This window comes from Neophocaena asiaeorientalis, unplaced genomic scaffold (genome assembly GCF_003031525.2).
Source record: "Neophocaena asiaeorientalis asiaeorientalis breed wild unplaced genomic scaffold, Neophocaena_asiaeorientalis_V1.1 scaffold314, whole genome shotgun sequence".
Classification (NCBI taxonomy): Eukaryota; Metazoa; Chordata; class Mammalia; order Artiodactyla; family Phocoenidae; genus Neophocaena; species Neophocaena asiaeorientalis.
Window position 1 is genome coordinate 176,688 of NW_020175489.1, and position 20,260 is coordinate 196,947.

General features: G+C 44.6%; 1 protein-coding gene across 9 annotated transcripts in view; it reads right to left on the bottom strand.

The window, feature by feature from the left end:
• Window positions 1-20,260, bottom strand: part of AOAH (acyloxyacyl hydrolase) — a 170,977-nt gene that overhangs the window by 17,830 nt on the left and 132,887 nt on the right. For all 9 annotated transcript variants that reach the window (XM_024768886.1, XM_024768885.1, XM_024768882.1 and 6 more), the window contains 6 exons: window positions 18,899-18,935; window positions 18,127-18,201; window positions 8,362-8,534; window positions 1,874-1,932; window positions 1,732-1,791; window positions 115-211 (listed from right to left, as the gene is read on the bottom strand). In XM_024768886.1, coding sequence (XP_024624654.1) covers window positions 115-211; window positions 1,732-1,791; window positions 1,874-1,932; window positions 8,362-8,534; window positions 18,127-18,201; window positions 18,899-18,935 — 501 coding nt within the window. The remainder of the gene's footprint in view (window positions 1-114; window positions 212-1,731; window positions 1,792-1,873; window positions 1,933-8,361; window positions 8,535-18,126; window positions 18,202-18,898; window positions 18,936-20,260) is intronic.

Consider the following 20,260-nt stretch of genomic DNA (forward strand, 5'->3'; position numbering starts at 1 on the left):
ACCCTGCCCAATATACTGCCTGTTGGCTTGTAAACAAACGCCTTGCCCAGGTAGGCTCTAAATGGTAGCTGCTGCTTCTGTTTTGTGTCAATACCTAAACCAAGCAAAACTTACTTTCTCGGAAGTCAAAATCCATGTAGAAAAGATTGAAGTTTGTAAATTTCTGGCTGGTTGCAATTTTTTTCAGCGTAATGGAGAGTTGTTCTGCTCTCTGAATACAAAGGAAACAGGGAGAATTTCATGAAACCTAGACTTGGGCTTTAGGGAGACAATTCAGGCAGAACAAAGAAATCAACAGTCCCCACCCCACCCCGACTGCAAGTCACCAGCAGAGAGCAGCTCTGCATATTAAATTCCATTCATGCACAAATGGCCAACGAGCATACAAAACTGTTAAAATTCATTAGGAACAAAATCAGTGCAAATTAAAGTATTAAGATACCACTTTCTCCCCATGGGTTTGGCAAAGAAAAGATGAAAAATCATGATAATAAAGAGTATCGCCATGGGATGTGTGATTGAGAATGTCAATTTGTTTAACCTTTCTAGAGAGCAATTTGGTGATAGGGATCAAATCGTTAAACACGACGTACTCTTTGACCCAATAATTTCCTAGGAATTTGTCTCAAGGAAATAGACATGGTACACAAAGACATACATCTTCATATATACAAAGGTTCATCACAACGCTATTTATCATAGTGGAAAATTAGAAACAATCCATATGTCCAACACCAAGGGATGAAATAAATCATGGTATATTCATATGCTCTATTTTCTAAAATGATTACAAAATTCTAATGTGGAGGGCTTCCCTGGTGGCGCAGTGGTTGAGAGTCCGCCTGCTGATGCAGGGGACACGGGTTCGTGCCCCGGTCCGGGAAGATCCCACATGCCGCGGAGTGGCTGGGCCCGTGAGCCATGGCCACTGAGCCTGCGTGTCCGGAGCCTGTGCTCCGCAACCGGAGAGGCCACAACACAACAGTGAGAGGCCCACGTACCTCAAAAAAAAAAAAAAATTATGATGTGGAGGAATGATTATGAACATCAGAAGGCACAAAACAATATGTGTGTTCTGATACCATGTAGGCAAAATTCCAAAATAACTATCTATGAAAATAATATTGGAAAGACGTACATACATATTAATTTTGGGTGGTGGGATTTTGAGTGATTTTTGTTATGTTTTTTTGTATTTTTTACATTTTCTAAGGTTTTTTAAAAATTGAAATATATTTCCCTTGTAAAAAATGTTTACTAAATTCCTTACAAAGAAATTATTTACCATCTGTGAAAGAAATGTGGAAAACTTTCTCAGAGAAGAAAGGAAGGCTCTGGGGCAGCTGGTCCTCCCCTACCTTGGGAGAATTCCAGCCCTGCGTACACCTAACCTTCATCACTTCTCTGACTCCACAAATATGCCTAGGACCAGCTTTCAAAGGCATGTGTGTGTTTGTGCGTGTACACACATGTGTGTATACAAGAGAGACAGGCACACATAGAGACAGTGATCGAGAAACCCAGCAAGAACTATAGACTCAGCGAGGCAGAAGGAGGGAGACAGGGCACCCCGCATTCTCCTGACTCCTCAAGCATCCGGGAGTTTGTTTCTTTTATTCACCAGTTTGGAGGCCATCACCCTGCCAAAATCCCATCCCCAGTGAAAACCCTGCAGCAAACACAGGGAGAAAATGATCAAAGACAGTATCAAAGGGCCTGCGACAGCCCTACCTCTGAAGTGAGAGTCCGGAGCGTTTTATTGGAAGACATCCAGCCGTGGCAGGGGCTGACCTGAGAGCAGGAAAACACTGATTACAGAAGAACAGTGCTGGTTGTGGGAACATAGCTTTGGAACAAGTCAGTGTGAGCTCACCTGGAGACAGCTCAGGAAGGAGTAGAGATGCGCGTAGGTCACGTCCTTGTTCAGCTGGCCTGGAAAACAGAGAGGTCTGGCATGTTGCGTTCACTCAGATATAGCAGCCGCCTAGGGACCCTGGTGGGTGAGCCTGCCTCTCTTGCAGAAGGCTGGCGCCTCCAGGGACATGCCCTGGCTATGCATTCGGCGTTGCTCTTGAAGATGCCTGTGCTTTCCTTCTTTCTGAGCCCCCTAGAAATTCAGACCTGGGGTTGGGGAGTGGCCCCAAGGAGTTTACTGCTCTCTTGAGCTCTTCACACGGGCTCGGGCAGGGTGTGAGGGACCTGACCTTATCTGGACCCCAGGTAGAGGGATTCAGGGCACCGTATGGACCAGAACACCACTAACAAAGGACTGGCAGAGCGGTGGCTTTCTCCTGGCAATGGTATGAAACGCCAAGTCCCTGTGGGGTCCAGGGAGCATGGAAGGTGGGAGTTGACCAAATCCTCCTCCTTTTGTGTTTATGAAACACTCAGGTCTGACCCGATCATCCCATGCTGAGGACCTGGTGGGACTCTGGAGGGTCTGAAGTTCTGACCACGCACTGTCCTGCAGTTTGGTGAACTGAAGTTTTCCACAAGTGCTTGTGTGGCTATCGGACTGGGGAGGCTGGCACGTTCGTTCTATCCCTTCATGGCCCAGCGGTTATCTTATTTGAGCCGTCATTAGTAGATAGGCTCTATTATCTTTGGTGCAGGTTAAAGAAGTACACACGCATGAAGGGGTAAACGCCAAATGCGAGTTCATGCAGAGCCTTTCCAAATATCAGCTGTGGACCCAGAATCTGGGGGCGTTATTTATTCTCTCTTCTCACCTCCCACCACTGCCCCTTCTACCGCGCTGTGCACCCCACCCCCGAACCCAGGGCAATCCAAGTTTCATGCTGTGGCTGAGACACAAAATCCAGGTTCTCCCAAATCTCAGGGGTGAATGACCGATGTCCTATCCATGAACACTTCCCTCACGCTTGAAAAAATAAAGGAAAATAATAGGGCCTATCTCGGAGCGAAGAGAAAGATCGAAGGTGATAGAACACAGTCTTATTTTTCACTTATACCTCAGATCAGTTAGACTGAAAGATAGATTCAATTTTCTTGTCATAGAGGAAAAATATATTATCTCTCTGTGTGGGTGAGTGAATCCCAGGACTGGAAAACCGCAGGCTCATTATTGCCATTAAAGTCACAGTGACATGCTGGGTCTTCTCTGCATTTTCACATTTTAGATGAATCCCAAACCACTGGCTTCTGTCTTCACTTTCATTTTATGGGCTCCACATGGAGCTCTGAGCTCCATGATCCATCTTTCTCCAAGATCCTGCTTTCCATCACAGAGACTGCTTTCCCTCTTTTTTTTTTTTTTGGTGTGTGCTTTTGTAATTTACCTCCTTTCTGTGTGTGTCCCTGCCTGTCTCAGTCCAGCCCAGCTGCAGTGACTGACACCTTCAACCTGCGTTCCCCACCCTCAATCCTCCACTTGCCCGGAGGACTTGGCCCTCGCCCCCTGCTGAGCGGCAGCCTTCCCTCTGCCATCTTGTTTCTTTGTTGGGATGGCGGGCCTTGTAATAAACCTTAGGGAGCTTGGCTGGGGCCCTGACACCCTGCTTGGCCCTGACTCTCACCTGGTGGCCTCTCTCTTTTCCCTGCCCAGTGGATGAAGTGTCTTCAGCCTGCTGGAGGTGGCACCTCACGCCTGACCGTAAAAACACTACTGCACCCTCTCGCTCCCCACCTGCAAGACTGGACTGCTCTGATATCCAGGGGGACTGGAGTTTATCCTGCCCCTGGATACTGGAAGCTCATCTGCTGGCTGCCCTTTGGGGGCTGAGCTGAGCCACAGCCTCGTTGCATCCCAGCTTACTCCCCTCTTCCTACTGTCTTACTGCTGAGGTCCCGGAACACTTTAGGCTGAGACCACAAGGCATATCCTCCTTCTGAACCAATCCCTGTCCCCTCCCTTTCATGTCCTTGCTATTCTGGCACTGGCTCTAATTGGATCAGTTTGATGGAGGGGAAATTCTTAGGTGAGTAGGTGGGTCTGTGGACAGGATAAGCACACATTAGCTGTAGTTAGAAGAAAACTGGGAAAGTATAATGGGTTGGTTTCCCTTCTCTCTGGTATTTCTGCCTATTAAAGGTCAGGGTGTCCCTGGGGCTGGTCATGTGGAAGGTTGGCTGGGAGTGCCTGTGATGGGTTTATGACGAGGAGGGAAAACGGTTCTTATGCTTTTCTCCACTGATTGGAACTGTCAGTTCGTTATTCGCTCTTTCTCTTTATGTATGACTTTTTATCCTTGTTACTTTAATGGTATTCTTCCATCTCGAGAAGCCCTGGTATAAAGACTCATCCTACCTACATGCTGTACCTACGTGCAAAGAGGTGGTGTCTGTGACTCCCTGGTTAGAAAGTGAGTCTGGTGAAGAAAGGTGGTCGTGGATGCCCAGGACAGGGGCAGAGGGCTGTCCCACAGTGGCCAGGAACCATCAGTGTGTGTGTGTGTGTGTGTGTGTGTGTGTGTGTAAGGGGTGGGAGCCTGTGGGTTGGCCCAGTTGATACCATATGCTCCTTCTGAAGATCAAAGGGATCTACCCCAGCTCCCATAGTAGCAGCTCGAGTCTCAGTCATGTGTATGTTCTTTAGGGCAGAGTCTTCGGCATTTATTTAATGCTGGGACCACAGTTGAAATTTTAGCTACCGTAAGAGCTTAGTGCTAACAAAGATCAGCCACACCTTCATGAAATACCATCTGAGTGTATTAAACCTTGGTAAAACCACATTAATTTAGACAGGGAGGAAGCCAGTAATAAAATTGAAGGTATACTACAAGGTATTTTAAAATACATTAGGTTTCAAGTTTAAGAGTAATTGGGACAAAATGGAGTTTTTGCGGCTATTTTGTGGCAGAGGCCCTTCAAAGAAGGCTGACTCGCAGACTTATTTGTAGCCAGCACTCCCAGATTTCTTGATCATAGTCTAACCCTTTGGATAGCTCCCTGAATGCATATGGCTTAGAGAAGTGTCGTTGGCCCTCGGTAATTTCCCTGTCAGGATCTATATACTATTTGTCCTTTCCTTAGAGGACAAGGACTTCATCTTAGCATCATTTTTACCCTCAAAGCACATAATAGTTATCTCAGACATATTAATGGAAAGAATGCCTTCCTTCTAGACTGTGCCTGAGAGGACTCATCCCTGATCAAACATAAACTTACTTGAAAGATCTATGAATGTATAATCCTAATGTGTGAGACTTACTTTCTGGTAATTCCTCAAAAAGACAAAACATTCTCACCAGGAATTTGAACTGCTGGTAGAGCCTGTGGGGCTGTCACAGCCCTTGGCGGTCAGGCAGCGACTGGGTCGTGACTCACAGACAAGGCTAAGAGGAATGATGTTAGCCGCTTCCTCCCCAGCAGGAGTCAGCAAGACACCCATGCTTGTTGTGGGCCTCCACTACCTGCAGATCTGATGCTGTGGCATTTAACCTTCTCTTTCCTGAATCGTCAGGCCGGATTCCCACCTGTTTACGGAGGCAGCAGAGAACGTCATCACTGACTCAGGGCTTCTCCCCTGACCCCTTTTGCTCCCTGGCCTCTTTCTTAATCCTTAAGGGGTGACTAAAGTCAAGTCTACAGATTATCATCATCGTGTTTCTTGGCTCAAAGGCAGAATAAATGGAAACGCCCTTTTATTTGCTTGCCCCACCCTTAGCACAGTGCCCCAGGAACCAGACGCAGGTGTGTGGTTATTGATTAAGATGGGATCCACCTTAACCTGGGCAAAGCAACCAAGCCTCGAGGCTGAGCTAGCATTAACCTGCTTCGCTGCCGGTTCCTGTCTGTGGGAACGAAGATTCAAAGACTGGATGTGGAGCAGGGCAGAACGGAGGCAATGAGAGGGCAGCAGCCCCCTGTTCAAGCTTCTCACCTTATGTGAGTTAGGAGCCTGCCAGAGGACGAATGAGGACGCTGGGTAAATCCCACCTACTTCCCCAGTCTGTTTAGGAAGGACCCTGATGCTTCGTTGAGGAATTTATGATTTATTTCTCATGGCAACCAGGCAGCAGGGATAATTTAGGATGTGAATAATAACTGAAAAACATTCAACAAATTTTAGGTGGTGATAACTTTCTCCCTAATTGGATTCCTCCTACCCCCAAACTAGAGTTGTTTATATAGAACACACTTGTTCCACCTTTTGCTCTCGTGCTGTGAAGTGCTAGTCTAGATCAGCGGCTGGAGGGAGGCCATCCGAGGATAACGCAAAGCCTAGAGCAGGGTTTCTCAACCTTGGTGCTATCGACATTCTCAGTTGTAGGGGTCTGTCCTGTGCATTGTAGGATGTTTAGGAACATTCCTGGATTCTACCCCTTGGATGCTAGTAGCACTCCATCTCCAGGGGTGATATGATAATGGGTGGGTGGGTTGCCCCTGGATGAGAACCACCGGCCAAGAGAATCCACCAAGTGATTGATGAGTCCCCTGATCAATCACCCTTTTCCTTCCCTTGCTGTCTTCCAAATTACGTGGAGTCATTTTTACATACTATGGTTGAGTCAAGGGAACGGCCTGGCATATCTGAGAAAATTTATGGAGGCAGTCTAACCGCAGTTCATGGGAAGGGAATGGGATTTAAAGTCAGAAAACCCAAAGTCAAGTCCCTATTGATGTGACAGAGTAAATTGGGAGCACATCTCCCCTACTCCCAACTCCCCTTCCCCAAGCATTTCTTAGCATGGGAGAAATCTAGGAGTCTGAGAACATCTGTTGGGGGAACTGAACTTTTCATCCCCAAATGGCTCAAAGAGACATGATCAGCCCAAGTGGTTGTCCTTCACATGCCCAAGGCAGCCCAGAATGGAGTCAAGTTCACTGTGTGATCATGTTATCATTTCTAAAGGGCGTGGTCAAAGCCATGTGAATAGGAGGAACATGCTTTCCTCATGAGAGGCTGGACAGTGTTTCCTTGGAATAATAACATTTGTGGCACATTTCATAATTGAAGAGGAAAATGACTTCAGTCGCATCGGTGGGGAGCCTGGAATGTGGACATGTTCCATTGTTGCCCAGTGAAGGGACCGCAGTGAAGGGGTCAGAGCCCTTTGAGAGCTGGTTAAAGGGTCCCTGCTCTTATGTGGGGCGGTGTGGAACTTCCTGCGGGAGCTGGTGGGGAGGTTGGCTTAAAAAGGAACTACAGGAGGAGGACAAGAGGGGATTGAAAAGACACAAGGATGTTATGTATGCAAGGGAAAGCTCTCCACCTCTACCCACTAAGGAGGGCGCAAAGGAAGGAGTTTCAAGTCTTCCCCCTCTGAACTGCTCACCTGACTCATAAGGAACTGCTTGGACCTCCAGGACACTGTAGCACCTGGGCACTGTCGCTTGGGTTGGTCTAAGGAGGTGGCTATGGCAATACCAGGGAAAGGGCAGGCCCTTTCCATGAGAGACTGGCACAGGTGCTGTCGATATGGGGCTGAGGGGATGGTCCCCAGGCCCCTCCTTGTAGATGCCTGTCAGAGAGGCCTGAGGCCAGCACTGCCCATCCTCCCTCCCTGCTTAATTTTCTGTAGTAATGCTTATCATCCTTTGGAGTCTTTCTCCCACTGTAACATAAGCCTATGTTGGCAGAGATTTTTGACTATTATGTTCACTGATGGTTACACAGTGCCTAGAACAGCGCCTGGCATATAATAAGTATTTTTGGAAGGACATTCTTCCCTGAAACACAGAAAGAGAGCCCTGCTACACCCAGCTTGCATATACAATAAGCTGTGCAACATTTGGCAAGCTACACAACTTCTCTGAGCCTTAGTTTTTTCATCTATCAAATGGAATTAATAGAAACATTTATCTCACAGAATTGTTTTAAGGATCAGCATGGCAGCCCTTCCCAAGGTGAATTACTACTACTTTCACAATGTTTGTGAAGCATCTGGCATGCTAGAGATTCTATTAGAAATTTCTTGGAACTTTAAAGCATTTCAGAGCCAAGGACTCCAAGAGAGTGTAGAAGCAGGGAGCAAGCCCTCTGGAGGACCCTGTTCTACAGAACTCTAACTGGCCACCAGGGTGCACAAACGTCATTAGAATCCTGGCCACTAGGGGGCACTCACCACTGAGGTTTGGAGAAATCCTTCCCTTCGTCTCCTTCCCATCTCTTGTTTGGGCTTCACTGGCTCCTTCTAGATTTCACCTTCAGTGAAGGAGTTTTAAACTCTCACCTTTCAGTCTGTCCTAATTCTTTGCCAAATACATCTGCCCTTTCTGACTTTGGATCTGGTTCTGGCCACCTTTGGATACTGACCTTTTAGATCCTGTACCTGGGTGCTCTTCCCTTCATCGTTCTGGTGGCATTTTAGGTGTATTCCTATATGGTTTGAACTACATATATTTGAACTACGAATACGTTGACATTGTTAAAGAGTAAAAACATCTTCAAACTGATACCGAGAGGATGATATCTGTTGTGCAAATTATCCCAGAGAAAGGTTCCATCTGGTAAGCCGTATAAAATAACATGGCTGCCATTTGGCAGGTGAGAATCTAGATACTGCAGAGTCTGCATGACCTTTGAGTACAATTTTTCAGGAGTGGTCATTCCTGGGACGGGATCAATCTTCCTGTTCACAAAAGAAACAGAAAATATCTTAGTATATTATAGGATAAATGCACACAAATATAAGACCCACCCCCAAAACACACACACACACACACACACACACACACAGACACACACACAGTAGTTATTGGTGTTATTTGAAAAATATTTCTGGTTTCTGGACTCCCTTGTGGTTGGATGGGCCAGGTCTGGCCTATGAGCTGTGAGCAGAAGTGACATGTGTCATGTTTGGTTGTATGAGAGCCTCCAGGATGCCATTTCTCTTTGCCATGAGTCTGAGCAATGTTCTAGAAAGCAGCTGCTTCACCAGTCTGAGTCCTGGAACAGAGCTCCATGGTGATCCCTGATGGACAATGTAGTGAAAGTGAATAAATATTTATTGCTTTATGCTACTAAGATTTTAGGGGCTGTTTGTTCCTGCAGCATAACTTCACCTATCCTGACTGTTACACACAGTTAATAGAATCAAAGGGGTCTGGTATTGCTTATTATTTGTTTGACACTTTGAGCTCTGCAACTTGGTCTTTAAAACTTTTCACATATATAACAGTCAGGGAGATGAAATTTCACTGAGAAATGAAGTGACATTATGTGTCCACATTACATCTTTCCGTTCTACAATGAATTTGAACTTTCATGAATTTCCTGATAGACTGCTATTCCAGGCTATACCCCTGCAACAATATCTGTCAACAGATAATTCCAATTTGTATCACTGCCTTTCTCTATATAGAAGTGCGTGTGCTCTATAGAGGATATATGAAATTTTTAATTATATTTTTATCTTCTTGTTCCACAAAATTAGTGAAAACAGAAAAAGGAAGTGCTGAACGTAGTTATAAGAGCACAGTCCTAAAATCAAAGAATTTAAGACAAAGATGTAAATCATAAGTGAAAGTAGCAAATCTTTAGCTTCAATTAGACATTTACTGAATTTAAGCTGGTTGTCTTATTTTCATTTGGTTTGGAAAAGAACAAAAGTGAGGACTGTACAAAATACTAGAAATACATCATTGAAAGTTCCATTTAAATCTCCCTTCCTTCCTTCCTTCCTTCCTTTCTTCCTTCCTTCCTTCCTTCCTTCCTTCCTTCCTCCTCTCTTTCTTGTTATCTTTAAAAGGCAAGGTATACACCTGGAGACTGTCATACAGAGTGAAGTAAGCCAGAAAGAGAAAAACAAATATCGTATATTAACACATATATGTGGAATCTAGAAAAATGGGATAGATGAACCAGTTTGCAAGGCAGAAATAGAGACACAGATGTAGAGAACAAACGTATGGACACCAAGGGGGGAAAGCGGGGGTGATGATGGTGGTGGTGGGATGAATTGGGAGATTGGGGTTGACATACATACACTAATATGTATAAAATAGATAACTAATAAGAACCTGCTGTATAAAAAATAAATAAATAAAATAAAATTCAAAAAACAAAAAAACATGGCTTCCCTGGTGGCGCAGTAGTCGAGAGTCCGCCTGCTGATGCAGAGGACACGGGTTCGTGCCCCGGTCCGGGAAGATCCCACATGCCGCGGAGCGGCTGGGCCCGTGAGCCATGGCCGCTGAGCCTGCGCGCCCGGAGCCTGTGCTCCGCAACGGGAGAGGCCACAACAGTGAGAGGCCCGCGTACCGCAAAACAAAAACAAAAACAAAACAAAACAAACAAACAAAAAATGATTTAAGGGAATAAAGAAAACTAAGGAGTGGTTAATAAATTTACATAATAGCGTTTCAGAGGGCAAGGATAAAGACTATCACACTGAAGCCCAGAACCTGACTGACAAGGTTAACATAACACTAACATACTTTCTATTGAACTGTTTAATACAACCTTTCCTCCTTCCCTGCCATTAAAACACACTTTGATGACTCGTATCTACTACAGAATGAAATTCAAACTCTGCGGCTTAGCACTGAGACCCTCTACTGTCTGCTCTTCCCTATGTCTCATTTCTTTTGCTTCTCCCAGGACAGGATGAACTGTTAATGCCAGTGTTTGTAGATGACCACACCTCATGTTACCCATCTTCTTTATTTTTGAAACTGCTACCTGGCCAAATGCTCAGTACTGTGAACGACACTAGTCGTTGTAGTAGGTAAACTACGCTCCATGCAGGCAGGGATTTTGATTTGCTCGTTGCTGTATTTCTAGTGCTTGGAGCAAAACACTGCATGTAGTAACTATGTGTTGAATAAATGATTAAAGGATTGAATCAGTAAACGTAAATACAGGGAAAAAAAGGCAAGGTATAAATAGGGATTCTAGAATATTTTTTGGCTTTAATATGTAAGTCTATTATTGTTCATTTTTTGCACCGTTGACTTTTGTACAAGCCTTCAGGAACATATCAAATTTGAATTAAGATACTAACCTGCATTAACCTGGGAGTTGAAAATAGAATTCTCTTTAGGCTTTAAACTGCCTGTTGTTAACCTAAATGGAATCATGCTATAAGTTATTTTCTATTTTAAGTCCTTAAAATTCCAGATTTACCTAATGATCCTGGAGTGGATTGAATAGCCTCCCTGAGAATGTGATCTTATTTGGAAACAGGGTCTCTGCAGATGTAATCAGTTAAGATGAGGTCATACTGGATTAGGTTGGGCCTTAAATACAATGACTAGTGTCCTTTTAAGAAGAGCAGAGACCCACACACATAGGGAAGAAGGCCATGTGAAGCTGGAAAGTGGAATTTGAAGTTATGGTGCCACAAGCAAGGAATGCTGAGGATTGCAGGGAGCCACTAGAAGGATGAAAAGACAGGAAGGATTTCCCCGAGACACTTCAGAGGGAGCATGGCCCTGCTGACACCTTGATTTTGGACTTCTAGCCTCCAACACTGTGAAAGAATAAATTTTTGTTTTTTGAACTCACCCAGTTTGTGATATTTTGTCACTGCAGCCCTAGGGAGTTTGATACAGCTTCCAAACCAGAAAAAGCAAGTTCATTACTCACGAGCTGGACCCGAGAAACAAGAGACATGGGAAGAGGAGACAGAAAGAAGCCCCTAGGGGTATCCACTATTGTCACTTTTAAGGGAGCTGTTCCTAAATGGAAATTGGTGTTGTCATTTTGGAAGGAATTTTTCAGAATGTGTCAAAACTTGACGTTGGTTTAACTTTTGACCTTGACATTTCTCTTTTGGGAAGTTGTCCTGTCATAACATTTCCACAAATGTGCAAAAATGTACATACAAGTATGACAACATTTCTTGGAATAGAATAAAATTGGGAAAAGCTAAAAAGCCTGGCTATATAAATTATAGTAGATCCACGCAGTAAACCTCTATACAGCCATTAAAAAGAATGAAGTTACTAGATATAGGTGATGGTTGCACAACATGTTGAATGTACTCAATGCTACTGAATCGTTCACTTTAAAATGCTTAATTTTACATTATGTGAATTTCACCTCAATAAAACAAAAAAATTTTTTAAAGAATAACCTGTATATCTTAGCATGGAAAAGACTGCTAAAAAGTATTGTTGAGTGAAGAGAACAAATTACAAAGCAGTGAGCATAATATTATTTTATTTCAATGAATATTAATCAGTCTGTAAATTAGAACTTACACAGAAAAAATCTGGCTGCAAATACAGGAAACATCTCTATTGGTTAGCTCTAAGCAGTGGTGGTGGGGTGTTAGGGAGTGATTCTGGAGAAACTTTCACTTCCTAGACCTGTATTATTTGAACTTCTCACAACACATGTTATTTTGTAATCAGAGAAACAGTCAAAACGAAAGGGGTTCTCATATCATTTTTATTCTTTCTAAAATGAGGAAGAAAGCTAAATATTAATGGGAGGGGCAGAAAACATTGTAATTTTATGTCATTTCCCCTCCACCTATGTCACTTAGTGAAATAAAATGACTTTTCACGTTGTTGCTGTCCAGAGGGTGACAGGCTGACCATGGGTGTGAAGGTCACACGGGCCAGGTTGTGAGGGGCAATATGTCGCCGCACAGAGGAAAAGGTGGAGCAAACCTGACGTTCGGGGCGTTTGGCGTGGTTGGTGTATGTGCTTCTGCACTGGGTCATGAGTTCCTTGGACTTTCTGAGAGAGAGAAAGAGAGATCGGAGGAAAGAGAAAGAACTGTCCCCTTGTACAAAACCCCAGCATGTAGAATAAAATGCTATATTCATGACTTTGGGGAAAATTATACGACGTTATGAATAAGAAGCTCTCCAGCCTGCATAGAAAGCACTCAGAAGGATTTGAGAATAGGTTGCCTACCTACTAGGGGCCAAAGGTTGGTTAAGGCTTTGGCTTGACTTGTAGATGCACAGAAGCCCTAGAAGGACCCCAGTTTGTGAAGGGGATCCAGGCTGCCTTGTGCGTTTGTTCAGACCAGGAGAACGAGGTTCAGAGTAAGTAGGTTTTGTCTTCACTGTGTTTGGGGTGTGACAGCAGGGGTGAAACAAAGCAAGTTGGGTGTCTATATCCTGTCTTCTGTCATTGGTAAAGCTAGAATGCACGGCTCTTAACTTTTGCCTTGGCATCTCAGGGTTTTGTTTTTTTTTTTTCTTCTGCTGATACAACAACACTTTGGCACAAAGCAATGATGTTGAGCTAAGACTCTCCAACCACCTAAAGGCAAGACGAGTTAAGATGGAGTAAACTCTCCCATACTCCCTATTTAATGATTATTTTTTAGTTAGAGACACAACCCTGATGATAAACAAAGAATCTCAGCTAATTTGCATTTATGAAAGGGCACCTCACAAATTAAGCAAGCGTCACCAAAATGGCTAATTGCTAAGCGAAATCAGAATGTAAGCCTTGGTATATATCCAGAGAAAAGCATGGTCTGATAGGATACATGCACCCCAATGTTCATGGCAGCACCATTTACAATAGCCAAGACATGGAAGCAACATAAATGTCCATCGACAGAGGAATGGATAAAGAAGATGTGGTACATATATACAATGGAATATTACTCAGCCATCAAAAAGAGTGAAATAATACCATTTGTAGCAACATGGATGGACCTAGAGATTGTCATACTGAGTAAAGTAAGTCAGACAGAGAAAGAGAAATATCCTATGATATCGCTTATATGTGGAATCTAAAAAGAAATGATACGAATGAGCATATTTACAAAACAGAAACGGACACACGGGCTTAAAGAAAGAACTTATGGTTCCCGGGTGGAGGGAAGGGATAGTTAGGGAATTTGGGATTGACATGTACGCACTGCTATATTTAAAAAGGATAACCAACAAGGACCTACTCTACAGGTCCTGCTGGACCCACCTATAGCACAGGGAACTCTGCTCAGTGTTATGTGGCAGCCTGGATGGGAGGGGAGTCTGGGGGAGAAAGGATACATGTATGTGTATGGCTGAGTGGCTTTGCTGTGCCCCTGAAACTATCACAACATTGTTAATCGGCTATACTCCAATATAAAATAAAAAGTTAAAAAAAAACAAATGGAAGCCTTGGTGTTTCTGCTGGAACCTTCTCTAGTCATCTTTGCTCCGTCACGTACAGCTAGATAATTTACATACGCGCATCGCCAGGTAAACCCTGTAGTGTGTATAGCAAAATTAACCAATTCTTAGTCTAGGCAAGGGCAAAAGGTCTGAGTGACAGGTGGTGGGTCACCTCCTCTGGATGCCATAGATGGTCCCTCTGACCCTGTCCCTGAAAAATTCTCAGCACCCTTTGACCTGTGTACTCTTTCTCCTCCGGTGATTTTTTTTTTTTTTTTTTTTTTTTTTTTTTTTTTTTTTTTTTTTTTTTTTTACTCCTCCGGTGATTTTTGAGGGGACTTAGCACTAGTATTTTGGGACCAAAGAGTCCCAGTGGTTTGGGAAACACCTCCTAGGCATGCCCTGCTGTCAAAGGCTGAATGGGCTGAGCTCAAAGTGTCTAAACCTCTTCACGCAGGTGCTCTGGAGCCCACGTCAGGTTCACTTTGCCATCCCACGTTTGCCTGCCGTGGCAGTGCCCTGCTCCCTTCCTCACACACCAGTGAGCTCACGCTGGTCAGTCCTGGAGAGGTGAGGGGTTGAGGGTGCAGGGCTTACAGGGGAGAACTATGAAAGCCAGGTTGAGAGACGTACGCTTATTCCAGGAAAATAATGGGAGAGAAGATGGTGCCCAGCACCACGCTCTCACACGTCAGGAACACGTGGTGGGCTTGGAACAGATAAAGAGCCTCGTGTTTCGGGTGGCTCAGAGTCTGTCCCTGTCCTAATGAATTGTGCCTGATCACGCAAGGTAAGCCTCATGACTTGGGTGCAGGGCCAGACGCACCCTGGCGGGTGTTCCAGCCGGATTTCACTGATGGCTGATGGCAGGGGTGCCCCCCTCTCAAGGAAGAAGGCAAACAGCCTCTGCAGAAAACATTGCCCAGAACCAGAGTGAAAGCCCAGAGACCTGCTGTGGTTGAGTGCTCAGATTTCACTCACAGCTCGCTTTCGTATTTTTGAAGCATCCAGGTAATAGAGGTAGCCCTTGGCTTCAGGCCCCCCAGTTGTAATCACATTATTGACCTCCCACCCAACCTCCATGAGGAGGCATCTTGACATAGACTGGGAATGGGGTGGGGTCTCAATGGGCCCACATTACCCGATGCATAGAGATCCTGGGTCCCCTAAAAGAGGATATGGCCTGGAACATGCTGGCTGGTAGAGAAGCTCATTATTCCCTTGGCTACCCACACCTTCACTGAGGAGGCTGGGAGAGAAGACTCCTCTGAGCAGCAGAGTTCTATCCATTCCCTTCTCTGCTGGTTTTCTACCCTTGACTGGATAGAATGGATTGTTTCCTGGCAGTTCAGGCTCCTTGGAGTCTGTGATCTATCAGCATCTTGACTGCTTCCTCTTAATGCAGTGCTGACCAGCTGCCCTAGGTGACAACTGAAACATCGGCATTGCAGAAAAACACTTGGGAGCCGGCGACACAGACAACCTCTGTAGGGCGGCTCTGGCTCTCTCCATTAGGTGAAAAATGTTCAATTTATAATGTCTAAGTCCACTATAAAAAATGGAACCATGTCCATTTCTGTGGCTAGTGTTAAATGCTAGTATTTTTTTTTAATATACATTTCCAGTAATTACAATGTTTTTTTCAGGGATGTTGTAATCGGATATTGGGGAAGGTTTGTCATCACCCTTTATGACTTGAGGCCATTCCCATTTATCATTGCTGCCCTTGCTACCCAAGCCTCCGCTGCTGTAGCTCACTCATACTTGCCCTATTTCCAGGAATTTTTCTCCTTCTGTATCACTCACACTCTATAGCTTTTGAAGGCAATGATAGGAAACGCCCAAAGAAGTCGGGTTAGCTTAGGCCAAATTGAGTAGAGGTACAACAAGAAAGCTAGGTTTGTCTATTTCACCTTTCTTCTTGAATTCCTGACACTAAAAGCTATCTTGCAATCATGACCTTCATTCATCTAACAAGTATTTATTATCTACGTTTGTTTAGAGAATTGAGAAAGAAGCACATAGCTGCATTATTTTAGTAAAAGTTAGCATCGTTGTAAAAAAAAAAAAGAGAAGAGAAAAGTCCAGCAAATATCCTAAAAGTTTTTCAGGATGGACTTATGCAATTCGTTGCTGGCTTGGGCTTTTATGAAATCACTTTGCTCATTTGGGGTAACCTCCTCTACCTCGACATTCTGGCAAATGGGGAGGTATACTTGCCAACTGTCTTTATTTTTCTAACCCCTCCACAGGACGTTGCAAAGTGGGCACTGCGGGGACATCCCACACTGCCAACTCCATTCTTTCACCCAAATGCTTGCTGCTTCTCTGCCCGGATCCCCGGCGGGGAGAGAGGCTGGCATGGGTCTCTGGCTGATGTCTGCCTGCCCTTTGGCTCCTTGGAAAAGGAAGTGCAGGACTGGGCTGGAGGGGCCTCTGTGTGTACAGCTTCTGCTGAAAAAGTGCAGTTTCAGGGATTTTGGGCTCTTGGACTAAAAGACTCTTTCTGCAGGTGTTTTTTACGCAGTATAACCAGCTTGTTCTCTGTTCCCTCCAGCGGGACAGGATCCAGAGGGTTGGAGGGGCACTGGCTGATCTGACCATAGGTTTGTTCTGTTTTGTGATGGGATTGGGGGTTGAAGCTCATTGCTTCTCCATCCATAAGCTCCTTGAAGTTAGGGATGGTGGCCTCTTTGCCATCATATCCCAGAGCTAGGCACACAGCTTGGCATTTCATAGGTGGTCAATACGTATGTTTAAAAGTGAATTCATAAAAGAAAGCAAATAAGGCAAGTGTGGACTGTAGAAAGAGTACAGAATTTAGTCAGAGAACCCGGATGGGCTCTCAGCTTTACTGCTCAATAACAGCAGAAGCAAGTTCCTTACCTAACCTTGCTGAACCCCAATTTCCTCATTTGTAAAATGGGACAATCACATTTGCTTCTTAGGGCTGCTCTGGGGATGACCTGATATAGAGACTGGTGCAGCTCTTGGCTTATGGAAGGTTTTGGGGGTGTTTGCTATTTACTGCAGAGTTCCAGGTGGGTCATTACAGAGCTACCTTGGGTCCTCAGCATGTAGTCTTGGCAGACTTGGGGCTCTACGGACAGTGGTAAACCAGTCCAGGGGCTGCCAAGGCAGGGCATGTCAGTATCTCTGGATTGCAGTGTGGTACCTCCTGCCCTGAACTCACTTCACCGTTTAGGCCTACACCTCCTTCACCATAAGAGTTCTGGAGCTCTCATGGAGGTATCCATGAGGGCAAACATACATTCATAATATGGAACCATGGTTTTAGCACAGGCTTAGAAACTTGGTGAGTGAAGTACGAGAAAGCAAAAGGTGGGCAGTGAACAGGGTGGCCTGCTTCTAGCACCTCTTGGGTTGGAGTCCAGCTCTGCCATCAGTCGATTAATTGGGCAAGTCGTGTCACCTCTCTTGGCTTTGCTTTTCTGTTTTGCTAAAATGATGGGTGGGTGGTGACTGGGGAGTTGTTTTAGAGCTGATCTCACCTTTTTTTCTTTTTTTTCTTTTTGGCCATGATCACAGGACAGATGGCATTCACATGTGCGGCATATTCTCAGGGGTATGCACAGACTTCGAGAAGCCTTCCAAAATGTTGTGGGGGACTGAAGGCACTCAACATTTTGAAATCACTACTGATATTAGCAGTTTAGCAAAACCACTTTTTTACGACGGGCCATGGGCATAAATAGGATTGGCTGTGAATTATGCGCAGTTTCTCTGCAAAGTTCCAGGTCTATGCTGTCTCGACCACGTGGGTAAGTGAATCAGAATATGAGTGAGGAAGCTGTTCTTATGAGATAGCTGTGATTTTGCCTTATTTTATTTAAAAAGCCATGATTCTCAATCTTGGATTTTTGATTAGCACTAACGTATTTCTTGCGGTATAACTCAGAGTTGATCATGACACACTGCTTTGTTATGAATCAGAGCAAAGAATAAATGGGTCAGATATTCTTAAAGTCTTTCTTCTTTGCAGCTTGGTTTTGTTGATTTCACATGTGTCTAGGACTTGCTAAGATAGGGGAATTCAGTTCCACAGCAGGCTACTGTAATGGAGTGGATCGAGTTGAGAGGACAGGGAAACTCGGAGTCAAAGAATTTTCCAAACCTTTCTCAGTAACTCACCCGTTGCAGACATCATTTCCAATCATGGCGTATATGACAATGGCTGGTTGGTCCAACAGCTGGTTCCTAGACAAACTGAGAAACCATAGATGGAATCTGAATGTCAAACACTTGGAAGCCTAGCTGTGAATCTTTGTATGACCATCTTCTTGGTAACATTTTGCTATTTTTCTTTCATTCCCATTTCCCTCTTCTTCTCTGTAAATTTTAACCCACTTATCCACTAGGAAAAGACCACATAAATGCATAGAACTACAAGAGCAGATTGAAGTCTCCCGTAGGAGGACACACTACTATCTTTATAGCGTGTTTCACAGAAGTTGTCATGAATAAGCACAGGTGAGTTATCTGAGTTACTTGTGCCCAGACGTGTAGGACATTATTACAGCTGTGGACCTGTAGTCAACTTTGAAAAATCAAGGGTTTATCAAGATTTCTATTCTGGACGCCCAAGGCCTTGCTTCTGAATTTTAAGTCCAATACAAGCACAAAATTGTTTTCTTGTTCATAAAGCAGGATTAAGGAGCAATACTTTGGCCAGACCTAAGTTTTACCCACTTTGTATGCATTTTTATGGACACATGTAAATTAATCACTTCCTATGGTCACTGGCCCAAGAAGTGACAACTTCCCAGTGTATGGAAAGTGACTAACAAGTTATGGATGCTCAGTGTAAGTGGTTACTGGGTAACAACAGAGAGTTTTTATTCATTTTTCAAAATAGAAACCTAACTTAAAAACAACTTCTTGTATCCCTCCCTCTTCCACTTACCTTTCTATAAATTTCTCCAGGCTTTGGGAAGATGCACCTTAAAATTAAGAAAATAATTAAAGTTAGTAACTTCAATTCAGCACAATCAGTATTAGAGCTGTTTTTTTTTTTTTTTGTGGTACGCGGGCCTCTCACTGTTGTGGCCTCTCCCGTTGCGGAGCACAGGCTCCGGACGCGCAGGCTCAGCGGCCATGGCTCACGGGCCCAGCCACTCCGCGGCATGTGGGATCTTCCCGGACCGGGGCATGAACCCGCGTCCCCTGCATCGGCAGGCGGACTCTCAACCACTGCGCCACCAGTGTGAGCGTTTGATTGATTGACTGAAATCATGGAAGAAGCATCAGTGTACACTCAGAGCTCGTCCAAACCATCGTGCTGATGGGAGTGGCTTCACCTGCAGCTCTCCTTAACGGGTCTTCTGTTTGCTTGGCATTATAATGAACAGAATCCTAAAATTTTTAGATTCACAGGTTTCAAGATATTTCCTAAGCATGCATGGGTACACTTTCCAGTAGATGTGAGAAAATGGTATAAATCTATCAGCAAAGACAGAAACGACCCAAAGATTAAGGAATGAGTTGAGGGATGAGAGGTACCATAAAAAGGATTATTTGAGAACTGCCCATCTCCCTAGAAATCCCCATTTAATTGCCTGCCAGTATTCCTGCTCACTCCTGAGGCTCCTCCTGACTGGCTGGCCTGTGCAAGGTTTAGATTGTGGACTTGAAATATTTCAGCTCCTGTAGTGACATGCATAACCATCCTTCCCCCACCCTTGTTACCGCCTGTCATGCATCTCCTATATGAAAATTATATTTATTGAATACTCATTTTATTATAGACACTCTGTTAAGCACTTATATTATTAGTTCATTTAGACCTTAGCAACCACTGTACGAGGTAGGCATAATAATATTCCCATTTTATAGATGAGGAAACTGAAGCTCACTTAAAGTGACGTGCCCATAGCCACACAACTAATCATTCGGAGAGCTGCAATTCAAACTCAGTCCTTTCTGTGAGGCTGAGCTCTGGTTCCTCGTGTGACAGTGCTGATCTAGACGGGGTGTCTAGAAAGGGTGAACCCAAATAGGTTTAGTGTTTCTTTGTCCCTTGGAAGATAGTCTTCAGCAATTAGTGAGTAATCCTCAGATGGGTGGTACAATTCAAGGGGCAATGAAGATTTTCCTGTAACTTCCAGCTTTGGAAGCTTGTGGGGAAGGCCAGTGGGTGTTCCTGCAGATCCACATGGGAAAAAGGGCAGTGCACACCCATGAGGAGCATGCTGGCCCGTGTCCCCTCAAAACCGTGTGACCATGCAGGGACTGCCTCCTTTTCCACATGCAGCTAGATGCAAGCTGT